Raw genomic sequence first — 15,250 nt, forward strand, 5'->3', positions numbered from 1 at the left:
CCTTTGCCTCATCCGTCCATGCAAAACGTCTAATTGCTTTATACTGGAAAAATATAGATCATTGGCTCAATTAATTATCATCATTTAGAAAAAACTTCTGTGCAGCTGAAATTTGGAACCTTTTCTTACATTTTCTAGTAAAATCAGATCTGCGACATACTCTCGACCCCTTAATTTCATGCTAATCTGATATATTCTTTTCTTTTATATGTCAATAAATCTACATCTCACCACTTGAGTGGTGCCACTCTGTGCTACATTTTATTTTCATGGAATTCCTCTCTGGGCCTAATCACGTAAAGTGGAAGAAGGACATTATTGTGGTGTATGTTTTTGTTTTCTTATGAGCAGTGTGTTTAAAATAAATCTTGTGAGTATGATGGAGAGAAATGATGCCTGGCTGTTGGGGGAGAAAATTGGTGTGTGGCTGCCACTGAAAGAGAGGAAAAAACAAAAAGAAAAATTATAAAAGGCTTTGCCAGAGGGGAAGAAAAAAAAGAAAAAAAGGCAGGGCTACCGAGGGAGAGAGGAGGAGCGGAGGCTGTTATATGGGATTAATGGACACTGTGCATCTGTGTGGGAGGAGGAGGAGGAGGATGGGGAGGGTAGATGGGGTTCTCCACAGAGGCTGAGGTGGTGGTGGTGGGTGGCTGGGGGAGACCACTGTGGCAGGGGAGAGGGAGAGGAGAGTCAGGGAGGGAGGGATGCTGGTGGTGAAGCCACGGATATTCATGAATACGCCAAATATTTTCTCCCTCTCTCTCTCTGTCTCTCTCTGTCTCTCTGTCTTTCTTCTTTTCATTCTCACTCTCTTGCCGTGGTGACACACACACACACACACACACACACACAGCTCGTGTGCACAGAGACAGAGGGAGCAGCACAGACAGCAGGAGATGGAGACGAGGCCCTGCCCATCTTGCCATTGATCTTGAGGCAAGCAAGGTGAGTGTGTTTTTTTTCTTACATGCTGCAGCCAGGCTCTATATATGTGTGTGTGTGTGTGTGTATACATGTGTGTTATCTGTGACATCTGCTGCAGACTGACATGATGGCAGAGAAGTCCTCACATGCACAGTGTTTTTTTTGTTTGCGTGTGTGTGTGTGTGACTGAAAAGCAAGCTGAGCTGCATATTGATGCATTGCCGCTTTTTCCTTTTATAAGCTGCTTTATCCATAGTGGAGGTGGTTACTTGTGACCGCCATGGTGTGCATGTGTGTGTTTATGTTAAAACATGTCATTGTCATATATATATTTATATGTGTGTCACTGTGTCACTACGGATTTGTTGATCTCTCTGCACAGACCGCTCTCTGTGCAGACTCCAGGCGTGGAAGTCCTTTCACAGAGTCTGTGTGTGTGTGTGTGTGTGTGTGTGTGTGTGTGTGTTCTTGGTGACCCTGGCAAAAAAAAGAGTGGTCTCCGCCACAATCTGTCCATGCACCAGCTCAGTCATAAACACGCCGATATGCTGAAGCTGTCCTGTCCAACGGAATTAGGTCAGCTCAGACTGCTCAGAGTAATTATATAACATCAGGGAGCTTTGGTGTTGCGGTATCTGCTCACAATTAGCTAAACTGAAGGCACAGGTTCCTGTGAGGCCATGGTATTCTGACAGGGCTTCCTCTTTTCCTCATGAGTTTATTAGTCAATATATGTCTCCAAGGAGGATGTTTCTCACATTTGGTGATGCATAAAATGAAGTAATGACATTAAAGCAGGACAATAATTAAGAAATAAGCTCATGAGTGTAAAATGTTTGGTTGCACTAACACTTCATTTCTTTTTTTTGTTGAAGAGAATCCACACCAGCGAGGAAACGCCGACTCTAATTCAAGGATGTGTCCTGGAAAATGAAACCTGGAGTTTTGACTTTTGGAATTCTCCGATCAGCCGATCATATTTGAGGTTTTATCCCGATGTGCCGCGTGGATCCGTGTGACCAATCGGACGATGGAAAAGTGATCTGAGGCAGAAGAGTGCAAATTTTCACAACAATCCGTCTGGATTTTGGTTTTCCGTAATCGTTGGGAAATCACATTCATGTGGGATCAGGTTCACAGTTGGGAAACATCATGTGAACATTATTCTGGTTTGGATAATTATTTTAGAAAACATGTGAAAAGGTTCTCTCCAGCTGCAACGTAATGAACTGGCTTGTTTTGCCAAGAGAAGACGACATGCAGACACTCTTGTTTTTCCCCAGAACCTTGTAGCTGTCGCAAAAATGGAATGAGACTTCCCTTTTTTTACCCTTCTTTCCGCCTTTGGCTTGTTAAAAACACACACAGATCTAAGCGAAGGTGACTGAACTCACACTGGACCTGGAGTCTCTGAGGGACATGCAGATGCACCTTTGCTGTTCTACAGCGGGACAACTGTTTCCAACCGTCTGAGGAGGACAGGACTGAGGTGTGGACACGGTAGCGAGCACGGTGGTTGGCTGGCTTTTGGAGTCAGTTCCAATGGGGGCCGGCTGTGACCCGGTCTGACCTCGGTTCGACCTTGCTGTGACCTCTGACCTCTCCGGTCCTGGCTCTCCACCTGCTCTGCTGCCTGGGTTCAGGAACGCTCCGCCCTGGGGCCCAGAACGAGCCAATCAGAATGAAGAAGAGCCGCAGCGTGCTGTCGGTGACTGGAGAAGAGGTGAGGGTATAGGTGCATATAAAGCATACATATATATGAGAGGTTGTGGGTTTGATTCCCGTCTCTGCTAGCTCTACATGCCGATGTGTCCTTGGGCACATAGTTATGTCAAGACTAGTCATCACGGTAGCTAAGTGGTAGAGCGAGTTCTCTTTCAACTTGTTGTTGTGGGTTCAATTCCAGGCCTCAGCTAGTCTCTAGCTCTGCTAGTCTACATGCTAACGTGTCCTTGGGCAAGGCACTTGCCGTCACGTTGATCGTGGCGGCTGTGCCGGCAGCGTGTGAATGGGTCATGAAAGATGTGTGATGGAATATGCGCTGCACACAGATGTGTTGTATGAATGAATGGGTGAGTGAGTGAGTGGGTGAGTGATCATCAAGACTAGAAAAGCGCTATATAAATAAATACCATACACAGTACATTATTACAATTCATATTTCTGAACTGTTACAATAATACAGTAGTAGAAACCAGACACAACCACACACTGTGTGTGTGTGTGTGTGTGTGTGTGTGTGTGTGTCTTCTTGGCCACCACAACATGCAAACGCACACATCTAGCTCCCCATATGTTCTTGTCAATATCTCTGAACACAATCGGGAGTCAGAGGGGACAGTTTGTCTCCTCGAGTCTCCACTCACAGTGTGAAGCACTCAGTCTGTCACCGTTCTCTGTGTAAACAACAAGCTGTTTCCTTTGTAAAGGTAATGTCTCGGTTGAAGGACATAATACCATGCATTACGCAAGATCTCCTTTATTGATTTTGTCGAGTGGGTGCCCATGTATATGTGTGTGTGTGTGTGTGTGTGTGTGTTATCGTGGATGTGAGCATCTCTCCACATCTGGGTCTGGACGACATCAAACGCAGCATGGAAGCAACACGGCACTGTTGCCTAGCAACTGCTGCCATTCCCCTAGTGTTTTGTTGCTACGGTACTGCAGTGCAGATCAGCCTCCAAGAGCTCAGTCTGTAGAGGCCTTATCCCAGACACACACACGCACACACACACGCACAGATGCACATGTGCACATCACCAAACACGCACACACACACACATCCACAGTCACACATACAGCGATAATTTGTACTTGGTGTTTTCACTCATCTAAATTTAAACACTGTTTGGCAAAATGTGCCAAAATGACAACTGTATGATTCCTTACATTTCATCCGGAGTAGGTTTTTATTCTTAACCACACAAAAATACCATGCTTTTGAAGGTGTATTTCTCTCACTCTGTGTCCCTGTTCTCCTCATCTGCCCTTCCTCCTGTCTCAAAGGGAAATGACACAGATATAACAGGTGCTGGGGAGAAGGCGGAGTCGTCTCGCTGCAGCCGATCCTATACATCTGGGGCTACTCTTGGGGCCGAGCTGCGCAGAGGGCGGAGCAGGCGACTCTCACCGAGTCTCCAGGTATTGAAAGGAAAGCTTTTACCACCTTTAAGGGCTGTGGTTACAAAATGGTGGTGTTGTGTTAAAGCCACCCCACTTTCCTTTTGTTCTCTGTATACTACATGAAATCTGTCAGCAATAAAAAGGAACAAGGGCCTCTCTGCATGGAGTTCGCATGTTCTCCCCCATATGTGCGTGGTGGGCTGGCTTCCTCCCACAGTCCAAAAACATAAAATTTGGAAATTAGTTAAATTGGATACTCTAAATTCACTGTGAGTGTGGATGGTCGTTTGTCTCTATGTGTGGCCCTTTGATCCTTTGATGGCCTTTCGCCCTATGTCAGCGACCCTCATGTGGAGGATAAAGTTGTAGAAGATGGATGTTTATTTATAAATAACTGTATAGTGGCCACATGGTAGGGTAGTGGTTAGTGCTGTAACCTTGCAGCAAAAACACCACAAAACATCACAAGGGCCTTTCTGGTGGGAGTTTGCATGTTTGTCATGTGTGACGCCCCCTTTTGCCCTATGTCAGCTGGGATCTTGCTTGCTGAGTTACCCCCTCATAGGTTAAAACAGTTGCTCTGTACTCATTGGCCATCATGGCTGGTAGATTGACTGTTGACTGTGTGGTCGGGTGTTAATTTCATGCCCTGGAGACAAACAACCATTCACTCTCACCTACAGGCACTTTAGAGCAGACTTCCTGGGGCAGACTTCTGATCATTTGAATCAGGTGTGTTGGAGCAGGGGAAACCGCTATATTATGCAGGTCAGTGGGTCCCCAGGAAGCCTGCTCTAAAGTGCCTGCTGCATGTTTTTGGACTATGGGAGGAAACCACACACACACACGTAAACGCCATACAGAAAGACCCTTGTTCCAACTGGGATGTGAGCCTGGGTCTTTTTACTGCAAGGCGACAGTGATAACCACTAACCTTACAGGAAGAATAAATTAGTAAATAGACTTATGTGGCCAAAAACGTCACAATAATTAAATAAGTTGATAATCCTGCTCTATCGCCCGATGTAGCTGAGATTGGCACGGCACCCCCCGCGACCCTCTGGTTGAGGATAAAGCGGTAGATGATGACTGACTGACTGATAATCCTGCTCTACTGTATGAATCAAAGTCAGTTTGCCCGTTTTGTGTTTAAAGCTCATTGGAAGAGGTGGAAGAAACAGTTTTTAAGGAAACTTCGATTTTAAGGATCTATTTGTTGGACATAAAAATCTCAAGTTACCTCTAAATCAAATATTAATGACTCTAGTGTTTTGGCGACAGATGTTACACACTGGAGCTTTAATTAAAAATAAAAAATTCTGCAGAACTACTCGACTAATATTGAGAGCAGAGTGGAGACAACTTCTTGTTGTTTCCCTCCAAAAGAACTCCAGAAGAATAACCCTCGAAAACAGACTGTACAAAAATTGCGTGTTGACGGTTCTGACAACAATATCACTTGGAAAGTTCTACCAAAAATGGAAAGGTTCTTGAGTAAAAGCTCTGATTTCTACCTGGGAGTCTCCGTGGGTGTGAGGGATCAGATTTGACCAATGAGTAATAGGGGGGTTGTGTAGAGGGAGTGTGTTTAGTGTCTTTAGGGAGGGTGATACAGCCAATGAGATTGTGTGAGGGAGATTTGAACAGGGCAATGGGTGTATATTTCAGTAGTGCCTGTCTGGAGGAGGTTTGGGGAATGAATCAGTGAGGCCACATCTGGTGTACTCTTTATGCCAAGTCTAGATGAATGGGTTGTGTCAGGAAGGGCATCCAACGTGAAAATCTCTGCAAAATCAAACGTCAAATGTGCAGATCATGTGCAGATCAATTATTTAAAATAAAATTATTATTATCTAAATGTACAGGTGCCCTGCTGGCTCCGCCCAAGAGACCGCACTCGTTCACCAGAGATCCTGGGCAATGTGTCACGTCCTACAACTCTTCCTCTCCGGATCCCACCACGCATCTCCATCACACAAGCAGATGCAGACAGGTTTACACACAATTAAACTCTTTCTCCTTACCTGAGCTGATGAACTCACCTTTGCATGATGTTTTAATCTCTTATCCTCTCTCTTTCTCTCTCCAGTTACGAAGCAGAGAATGGCGTGTCACCAGGTCACAGCCCTCTGGGCTCTCAGAGTCCAGGCCTCACCCTGCACACTTCCTTCCCCCAGGGCCAGAGAAGAGAGTCCTTCCTCTACCGTTCCGACTCTGACTACGACATGTCGCCCAAGACGGTCTCACGTAACTCCTCCCTTGCCAGCGAAGGGTGAGGAAGAAACACTGGCTGAATGTAATTCATGTCTGCACTTACATTTTTCTGAAAACACTTCTCTCTTTTCCGATCCTTCTTGTCTTAGACACACAGCAGAGGACTTTATTGTCACGCCTTTTGCTCAGGTGAGTTGTTTTACTGGAAGAACTGAAATCAGCACGTTGAAGGGTTGAAATGAGTGTGTGACATTCACTTCCACCTTTAGTACTTTAGTATTACATACAGTACATTCTGATATACAATTGCACTGTGTTGATTCAGGTACTGGCCAGTCTGCGATCAGTACGGAGCAACTTCACCATCCTTGCCAACGTCTCCACGCCGACAGTCAAGTTAGTAACCAGCTGTTAATGTCCTGAACTATTCACTCATGAGCATTATGAAAGTATGCCATCCTACATTTAAAGGGTTAGTTCAGATTTAACTAATCATCTTGTCTGCTACAGTTTATGAGACCTTAAATCCATCACTTTTTATTCAGACCGTCGTGAGAGAGGTTGGTTTTACCCTACTGATGATGTGTTTTACTTAGTTAGCTAACTAAATTTCATTTCATTTCAGTTAAGTTAGCTAAATAAATCTAGTCAATTTTAATTAGTTAGCTATCTAGCTAATTTTTAGTTCAGTCTATTTAGGTAGTTAGCAAAATACATTTCTTCTATTTTGTTTAAATGGCTAGCTAACTATAACTATTTAATACAATTTAGATAGTTAGTTAAACAAATCTGTTTAATTAACTAAATACCATTTCAGTTAATTTAGTTAGCTAAATAAATATATTACATTTTAATTAGTTAGCTGGCTAACTAAATACCTTTTCAGTTCATTTAGGTAGTTAGCTAAATAAATAATTCAATATAGTTTAAATAGCTAGCTAAGTACAACTTTTTAATACAATTTAGATAGCTAAACTGGTCTAATTTTAATTAGTTAGCTGGCAAACTAAATACTTTTTCAGTTCATTTAGGTAGTTAGCTAAATATATATCTTCAATTTAGTTTAAATAGCTAGCTAAGTATAACTATTTAATACAATTTAGACAGGTCTAATTCTAATTAGTTAGCTACTTAACTAAAAACTATTTCAGTCTAGATAGTTAGCCACATAAATCAGTTTAATTTCAATTAGTTAGCTAAATAAATACCATTTCAGTTAATTTAGGTAGTTATCTAAATAAATCTATTTGATTTATTAGCTAGCTAAAAGGACAAAATGTCCTCCGTTTTTATGTATTTTTTGTATGTAGGCTATGTGGGACTAAAGGTTTGGGATTTACAGTGAGTTGTTTGTGACAGGGGTTTTTTCTCTGGTTCTTCTCACTGTCTCAATGTTTAAGTGTGAAAAAAATCCAAAAACTGTGATTGTGGGTATAAAAGTATAAATGGTAGTGTAAAGTTGAATACACTTAATAATGTTGAAAAGTTTGTAAGCATTTTGAAAGACGCACGTAAATGTCTTTGAATAATTCAAAAAATATTGAATATTTCGGAAAACTGAATACATCCGATAATGTCCTGATCTGAATGCGTTGAAGTTTGAATGGTATGAACATCATAAAAAAAAGGGTGGAAAAATAATAATGTAGTAGCAAAGACATTCAAAATTTGAAACAATTAAAGACTATATTTTTAGATCCATACATATAACTGGTAAAAAACAAAAAAAAAAACTCTTAACAACTATTCTTCGGAAAAGAATCTGCTCCAAATAGTTTCTCACTGGATCTAAAATAATGTCCTGTTTTTAGGAGGTCTCCTCTGGGCAGTCCCAGGGCGACACTATCGGACCAGCAGTACCAGCAGCTCGCTTTGGACACTCTGGAGGAGCTGGACTGGTGTCTGGACCAGCTGGAGACCATTCAGACACACCGCTCTGTCAGTGAAATGGCCTCCAACAAGGTACTGTATGAGTGCGACTGATGAATGATGTCATACACTCATGTACATATATAGACATTTTGGATCAAGTAATTGTCTTCAAAGTCATCATTGACCTGTGAAGCATATGGTTACATTGTATATCGTTGTCACAAGAGTCAAAACAATATCAATGATCTACAAAGGATCATAGTTTGTCTCGTTTCTCTGTGTTGTTCTCATTGTGCCACAGTTTAAGAGAATGCTGAACAGAGAGCTGTCCCACCTTTCAGAAATGAGTCGCTCCGGGAACCAGGTATCTGAATACATCTCCAGCACCTTCATGGGTGAGTGAAACCAGAGCAGACCATCTGATTTCTGGCCTTTGCCACATAAAGTCAACACATTCTCTTTGTGTGTTTTTTGTCTGTTTGTCCATCAATCTGTAGACAAGCAAAATGAGGTGGAAATCCCGTCTCCTACCCTGAAAGACAAATCTATGAGTCACATCAGCGGAGTGAGGAAACTGTCTCACAGCTCCAGCCTCTCCAGCGCTTCCATGCCTCGCTTCGGAGTCAACACAGACCACGAGGACGAGCTCGCCAAGGTCTTGTTGTCTGTCTGGTTTTCTGTGTCTCATGCAAAATGTGTTACACAATCTCTGCTCTGATTCTGAGCTCAGCTGATGATTTGAGTATTCTTAATGGGTTTTTTTCCAATCCCCTCCAGCAGTGAAGAGAAAAGTGTTTCTGTGGAGAAAATTAGAAAAATTATCTCAGTAATGCCACCATGTCTGCAGCACGTACAGAACAGAAAAAGGCTTGCAGAACTGTTTTGTTTTTGACGCCTTCTTCAATTCCATTCAGTCGTTATTCTGAATTAGTGAAATTTGGAAATACGTCACAGTTCAAAGTTGAACTGGATGTACTGTACAATTTTTAAAAAAGATTCAAATTAAAAGTCCAGATTTGCTCTTTTAATACGAAATGATCAACTTTAAGATGTAATAAAAGTACACTTTTCTACGCCCAGAGCGAACTATACTGCCGATCATAGAAATTATAGGGGTTACAGTTGGATAAACTCTTAATAAAAGTCTTTTAATAAAGTAAGAATTAGGTAGTCCTCGAGTACTGTAGCGGCTGGTCGTAGAGCTGCACGACAGCGCCCCCCACAGACCCGGAGCACTTTCGTTATTGAATATGCTTGTGTTTTCTGTCCTGCTTGTATTTTTTATAGTTTTTTAAGTTTCTTTCCGCAGATAATTTTTCTTTTGTAGTTTTGCGTTTCTCACATTGCATTTGTTTTTGTATTCAATTCAATTTTCAATTTTCAATTTTCAATATTCAATTTCAATGATTTCCCATATTCTTATAATTACCTCTGTGCAGATTAATATGATTATATTATTTTCTTAATTCGAGTATTCATAACATTTTTGCTAAAATTCATAGATTCAAGCTGATGATTTGTCCCAGTTGAAATGAATACCATTAGACTTCGACGGCAGGAGCATTTGTGTGTATACGTCAGCAGCACAGGGGGCAAGAAGCATTTATGAAACTGCTGAACAAGTGGATTTTTTTTGTGCAGTATAGATTCCCTTGGGAAGCTTTTTGTGCGGGTGTCTCCAGGGTTTACGTCATAATCAGAGCTGTTCGCAGGCGTTGCGCTTTATTACCGGCACAAGGACGAATCGAGATCTAAACACTGAGAAACATACAGAGAGTCCATGAACTCGTTTGACAAAAGTTTGATTGTGTCATACATTTGTTGCTCAAGTTATGCACAGTTGCCGTGGGAAATATATATCCTGGCTATATAAAGTAATAATAATTGTGCAGAAGTCGAAAAATAGAGCATTTTTCTTTTCTTTTTTTTCATAAAAACGAGGCCAAGTGAACTTATACTAATACTGTGACGTATTTCCAAATTTCACATATTCAATCCGATTCTAAACTGATAGTTTATGTGAGGATGTGTATATAAGCGTTTGTTTGGGTGCTTCTCAGGATGCATTGTTGTTCAATGTGTTTTTTTGTCTGTGTCTGTGCTGCTGAAGCAGGAGTTGGAGGATCTGGACAAGTGGAGCTTTAACATATTCAGAGTAGCAGAGTTCTCCAACAACAGGCCCCTCAGCTGCATCATGTACGCCATCTTCCAGGTAAACACAATGATTTTCCTGCAGTGTGTGTGTGTGTGTGTGTGTGTGTGCTGCTGATGCACACGATGTACTCCTGGTGGAGTGTTTGTGACGCTGTGGCTCCTCTCCTCTTCGCCTCTTCTCCCTCCTCATCAGGAACGAGAGCTGTTGAAGACATTTCGAATCCCAGTCGACACGTTTGTCACTTACATGATGACCCTGGAGGACCATTACCATGGAAACGTAGCGTACCACAACAGCCTCCATGCTGCAGATGTCACCCAGTCCACGCATGTCCTGCTCTCCACACCTGCTCTTGATGTAGGCTAATATGTGTACACACACACACACACACACACACAGTGAGGAGCCTCAGAGACATAATGCATTCCATAGTCCCTTACCCTAACCCTAAAACCAGGTCTTAGCCCTCCAGAAAAGCCATTTAAAGATGTGAGGACCAGCCAAAATATCCTCACACTGTATGGTTTATGTGATTTTTTTGGTCCTCACAAGGCCACAAATACAAGAACAGACACATGCACACACAGTGGTAGTACCAGCTCTTTTTTTTGTATTTCCCTTTTATGTACATATCCTACATTTTACTTTTACTCTGCAATTATACCTAAATATATTTGTTGACATTTTTCCTCCCTATCTCTGTCCTGACCAGGCCGTCTTCACTGACCTAGAGATCCTCGCGGCTCTGTTCGCTGCAGCTATTCATGACGTAGACCATCCGGGAGTCTCCAATCAGTTCCTCATCAACACCAGTGAGTTCAACACACACACATAAATAAATAAATAAGAAATGTCTGGATATTTGCACAAAGGCTTCTCACATCTCTCCGTTTCTCTCTCTCTCTGCTCAGACTCGGAGCTGGCCCTCATGTATAATGACGAGTCAGTTCTGGAGAACCATCATCTCGCCGTGGGCTTCAAGCTCCTGCACCAGGAGAACTGTGACATTTTCCAAAACCTCACCAAGAGGCAGCGGCAGAGCCTCCGCAAACTTGTCATCGATATGGTGAGGAGAAGAACAAACTTCTCATTGTGGTTTTTATTTCTTAGTTTTAATTGGATTCATTTATTTATTTACACTGAAACTGGTGATAATGGTGAATCTCTGGAAGACACTAAATACTTGGTGGCAATTTAAAATTGAAAAAAACATATTCGTTAACTGAAAACAAAGAGATTAACCTGGGCCCAGACATTTTCTACAGCAGGTGATGACAAATTTAAAAAATACATCTCAAAGTGCCTTTAAAATAAATAAATAAAAGGTAATACTAATTAAATGATTTCAGTCATACCTGTCCTTCGTACGCCTCATGCAGCTTAAAGTGCCTAAAATCAAAAAGGTGCACAATATTAGCAACAGCATTTGTTTCTAGTAATAAAATTCTCTTTAAAATAATATGAGGAATATGTGTCATATACCACACACAACATACATCAAAGTGCCTTTAACGGAATACAAAAGAACTAACACTGCTTTAATTAGTTATGTCTTCAGTTATTTATGGTGGGCCACTATGAAGTCGGTTACGGGCCGCATGTGGCCCACAGGCCAGCATTTGAATCGTCCTGGTTCAGGTCTTTGTGCGTCATTGTCAGCTAACTCTGTATGCAGGTGTTGGGCACAGACATGTCCAAACACATGACACTGCTGGCCGATCTGAAGACCATGGTGGAAACCAAGAAGGTGACGAGCTCTGGTGTCCTGCTGCTCGACCAGTACACAGAACGAATACAGGTAATATTAATAGGGTTACAGTGTAGATTCAGTCTGTGGATTGTATAATATCAACACTTTGATCGTGTGTGTGTAGGTATTGAGGAACATGGTGCACTGCGCAGACCTGAGCAACCCCACCAAGCCGCTGCCGTTGTACAGACAGTGGACGGAGAGGATCATGGAGGAGTTTTTCCGCCAGGGTGACAAAGAGCGCGAGAGAGGGATGGAGATTAGCGCCATGTGTGACAAACACACCGCATCTGTGGAGAAGAGCCAGGTGACCTTTGATCTCATCACAGATCACTCACCGTTGTTAGCAGAGTTAATCCAGATCGACTAAACTGGAAACTGTTTGCACAGCGTTTGTTTTTGCAAACAGTCATTTCTGGTGCTTCAGCTGTGTAATGCAATGTTGTGTAATGTGGTGTCAAACGGCAAAGTTCATTGTGATGATTAGAGAAGATGAGGGGGGATTTAACCAGGATTGTTTCCTAGAAACAAACTGCAGCGTGCATCCAAGTAACACTTTCGGTGAGTGTTGTCTGAAAAGCACTAAATACTTCATTAAGGGATCATCAACAGTTTTACTAATGCAAATTGTATAATTCTTTGACAAAAAAACCCAAACAAATTTACCAGTCTGCTGAGGGCTTGATTCTAAATTTCACAGAAAATATAAGATTGTTTTCCTCGAGCAGTGTAATCATTTTTGAATTAATTTGCTACAAATTTGTACTCATTAGATTGCAGGAAATGGTTAATGTTAATACTTTCAGTTACTATTTTAATTAAAACTAGGTTAACTTCAAATCAAAGGTTATGGCATAAATGAGTGTTTGAAGCTTCAACCACTGCCATGGTTATCTGCATCCAAGTCAGATGATTTCCACGTGGAATTAACCTCCTCTAGAGTTTACATGGATCAGAAGAGAATGATCCACTGAGCAAAAATAATGTTGAGATGATGTCAGAGGTCAGGGGAGAATTAACATACTTTACAGAAACTCAAATAACCATCACTGAACACATAATACCAATTAAATACAAGGGTTAAATTCACTGACCAGCACAGATAGTATAAATAAACCACTTATAAATTAATAAATCCAGTCTGGTAAACTCTACCTTTAGCACCACCTCGTGCCTCTGAGAGTATTTATTTATACCGTGCTTCTTCTGTTTTTTCTAGGTGGGTTTTATCGACTACATCGTCCACCCTTTGTGGGAGACATGGGCTGACCTGGTGCACCCGGACGCCCAGGAGCTGCTGGACACGCTGGAGGAGAACAGGGAGTGGTACCTGAACACCATGCCCCAGTCTCCCTCGCCTCCACCGGACAGACACCTGCAGCATGACCGCTTCCAGTTCGAAATCACCCTGGAGGATCTGGAGCACAACAATCACAACCACATGGACGACGGCGACGAACAGAACGCCACTTGTGATGGCGCCGACACAGACGGTGTACAGGAGGAGGACGAGGAAGAGGAGGAGGAGGAGGAGGAGCAGCCAGACGTCGGGGAAGAGAACCACATAGAGAAGGAAGAGGATGAGGAGAATCACAACGGCAACGAGAACGGAGTCCAGGATGGAGAGGAGGAGGAGGAGGAGGAGGGAGAAGAGACTAGAGAAAGAGAGACGGAGGAGGAGGAGGAGGTGCAGGAGGACACAGCATGTGAGGAACATGATGAGCAAGAAGAAGCAGGAGAAGGAGAGCAAAGAGATGATGTGGAAGAAGAAGACCAAGAAAACAAGGATCCAGTGGAGGATGGACAAACTAAAGAGGAGGATGATCAGGAAATGCAAGAGGAAGTGGAGGAGGAGGAAGAAGGTGGAGAAAATGAGGAAGCAAAGGAAGCTGGAGAAGAAAGTGAGGAAAATGTAGAAAGGGAAGAGGTAGAAGGGGAAATGGATGAAGAAGAAGAAGGTGAGGGGGAAGAGGAAACTGAAAAGGAGGAGGCAGAAGTGGAGGAAAAAGAGGACGGAGAAATTAATGAGGATATAGAGGGTGAGGGGGAGGACAGTGGTGGACAAGAGGAGGGAGAGAACGAGGAGAAAGCAGAGGAAGAGGAGTCGGAGATGGTGGAGGGAGAGGAGGGAGAAGAGGGAGAGACAGAGGAGAACGTAGAGGACGAAAGGGAGGAAGAAGAGGAGGAAGAAAATTAGTTGGACGTAAACTCACAAAATAACAGGGTCAATGAGGAGAGGTTCGGACATGAAAAAACGAAAATCCAGAGAGGCTTCCACAGTTTGCAGGACGACTGACGAGGATGAGGCTCTGCTTGCTTTATCACATGACCACGAACGTCATATGAACGTCAGACTTAACAGCAGAGACACGGAAAAAAACAAACCTCTCCAGAGCAAACGCCTTCCCGGGAACAAGCAGGTCGGTACAGTGTCTTGATGAGTTGGTAGTGACAGACAGACGAGTCTTCATTGCCAAATATCTGTACATCCATCACTGCCACACAGGATGAACTGGTGATTAGGGTCAAACATGGGGGGAGGGGACACTTTTGTCAACTTTTGTAGCTCCTGAAAAAAAAAAATTAAAAAAATAAATACATGCAGAAAATGGCATGTGTTCCCTGATCTCATGGATTCTTATCCATCGTCTCTGTAACACCACACACACACACACACACACACACACACACACACACACACACACACACACACACACACACACACACACACAGACCATTCAAATAAAAACAACACTGTTTTAAGAATGTCAACCTTCTGTTTGTCAGAAAAAAGAGAAAAAACAACAATAATAATGCCGAACAGTCTGGAAATTGTAGTCTGTCATGTTGTATTTACTACAAAAAACGTTTGTACATGTGAGCAGGTTGCGGAGATTTGTGAAACCATCTCTGGAGCATACAGTACATGGACCATTGGAAACATTCGCAGTCCAGCTCAGGAAAGGCTGACTTATTGTACGTGTCGATGTCAGTTCATGTTACAAAAACAAAACAGATTTAAAAAAGAAGGAAAAAAAAAACAGTATTCATCCTGTCACGACATGTTTACCTCTCCCAGACCGTGGCTTATACTTTAATTTTTTGGGTGAATCGTGCCAAAATGTCCCACGACCAGCACTGAGCAATGCAGCCTCTTTCCTCCAAGTGGAGGGTGGCGACTCGTCCATGAAGCAATGAACTGTGGGACCAGG

General features: G+C 42.6%; 1 protein-coding gene across 1 annotated transcript; it reads left to right on the forward strand.

Annotated features, from left to right (window-relative positions):
* The first annotated feature begins 839 nt into the window (after window positions 1-839).
* LOC122770943 (cAMP-specific 3',5'-cyclic phosphodiesterase 4C-like) lies at window positions 840-14,235 on the forward strand. The gene is made up of 17 exons (XM_044028178.1): window positions 840-945; window positions 1,800-2,647; window positions 3,931-4,065; window positions 5,913-6,040; window positions 6,137-6,319; window positions 6,411-6,450; window positions 6,587-6,657; window positions 8,073-8,223; window positions 8,435-8,528; window positions 8,631-8,788; window positions 10,247-10,345; window positions 10,481-10,645; window positions 11,001-11,100; window positions 11,200-11,354; window positions 11,964-12,086; window positions 12,163-12,345; window positions 13,258-14,235. The coding sequence occupies exons 2-17, from the start codon at window positions 2,606-2,608 to the stop codon at window positions 14,233-14,235; spliced, it is 2,805 nt and encodes a 934-aa protein (XP_043884113.1). The 5' UTR covers window positions 840-945; window positions 1,800-2,605.
* Window positions 14,236-15,250: the final 1,015 nt, after the last annotated feature.

This window comes from Solea senegalensis, linkage group LG6 (assembly GCF_019176455.1).
Source record: "Solea senegalensis isolate Sse05_10M linkage group LG6, IFAPA_SoseM_1, whole genome shotgun sequence".
In the NCBI taxonomy this organism is placed as follows: domain Eukaryota; kingdom Metazoa; phylum Chordata; class Actinopteri; order Pleuronectiformes; family Soleidae; genus Solea; species Solea senegalensis.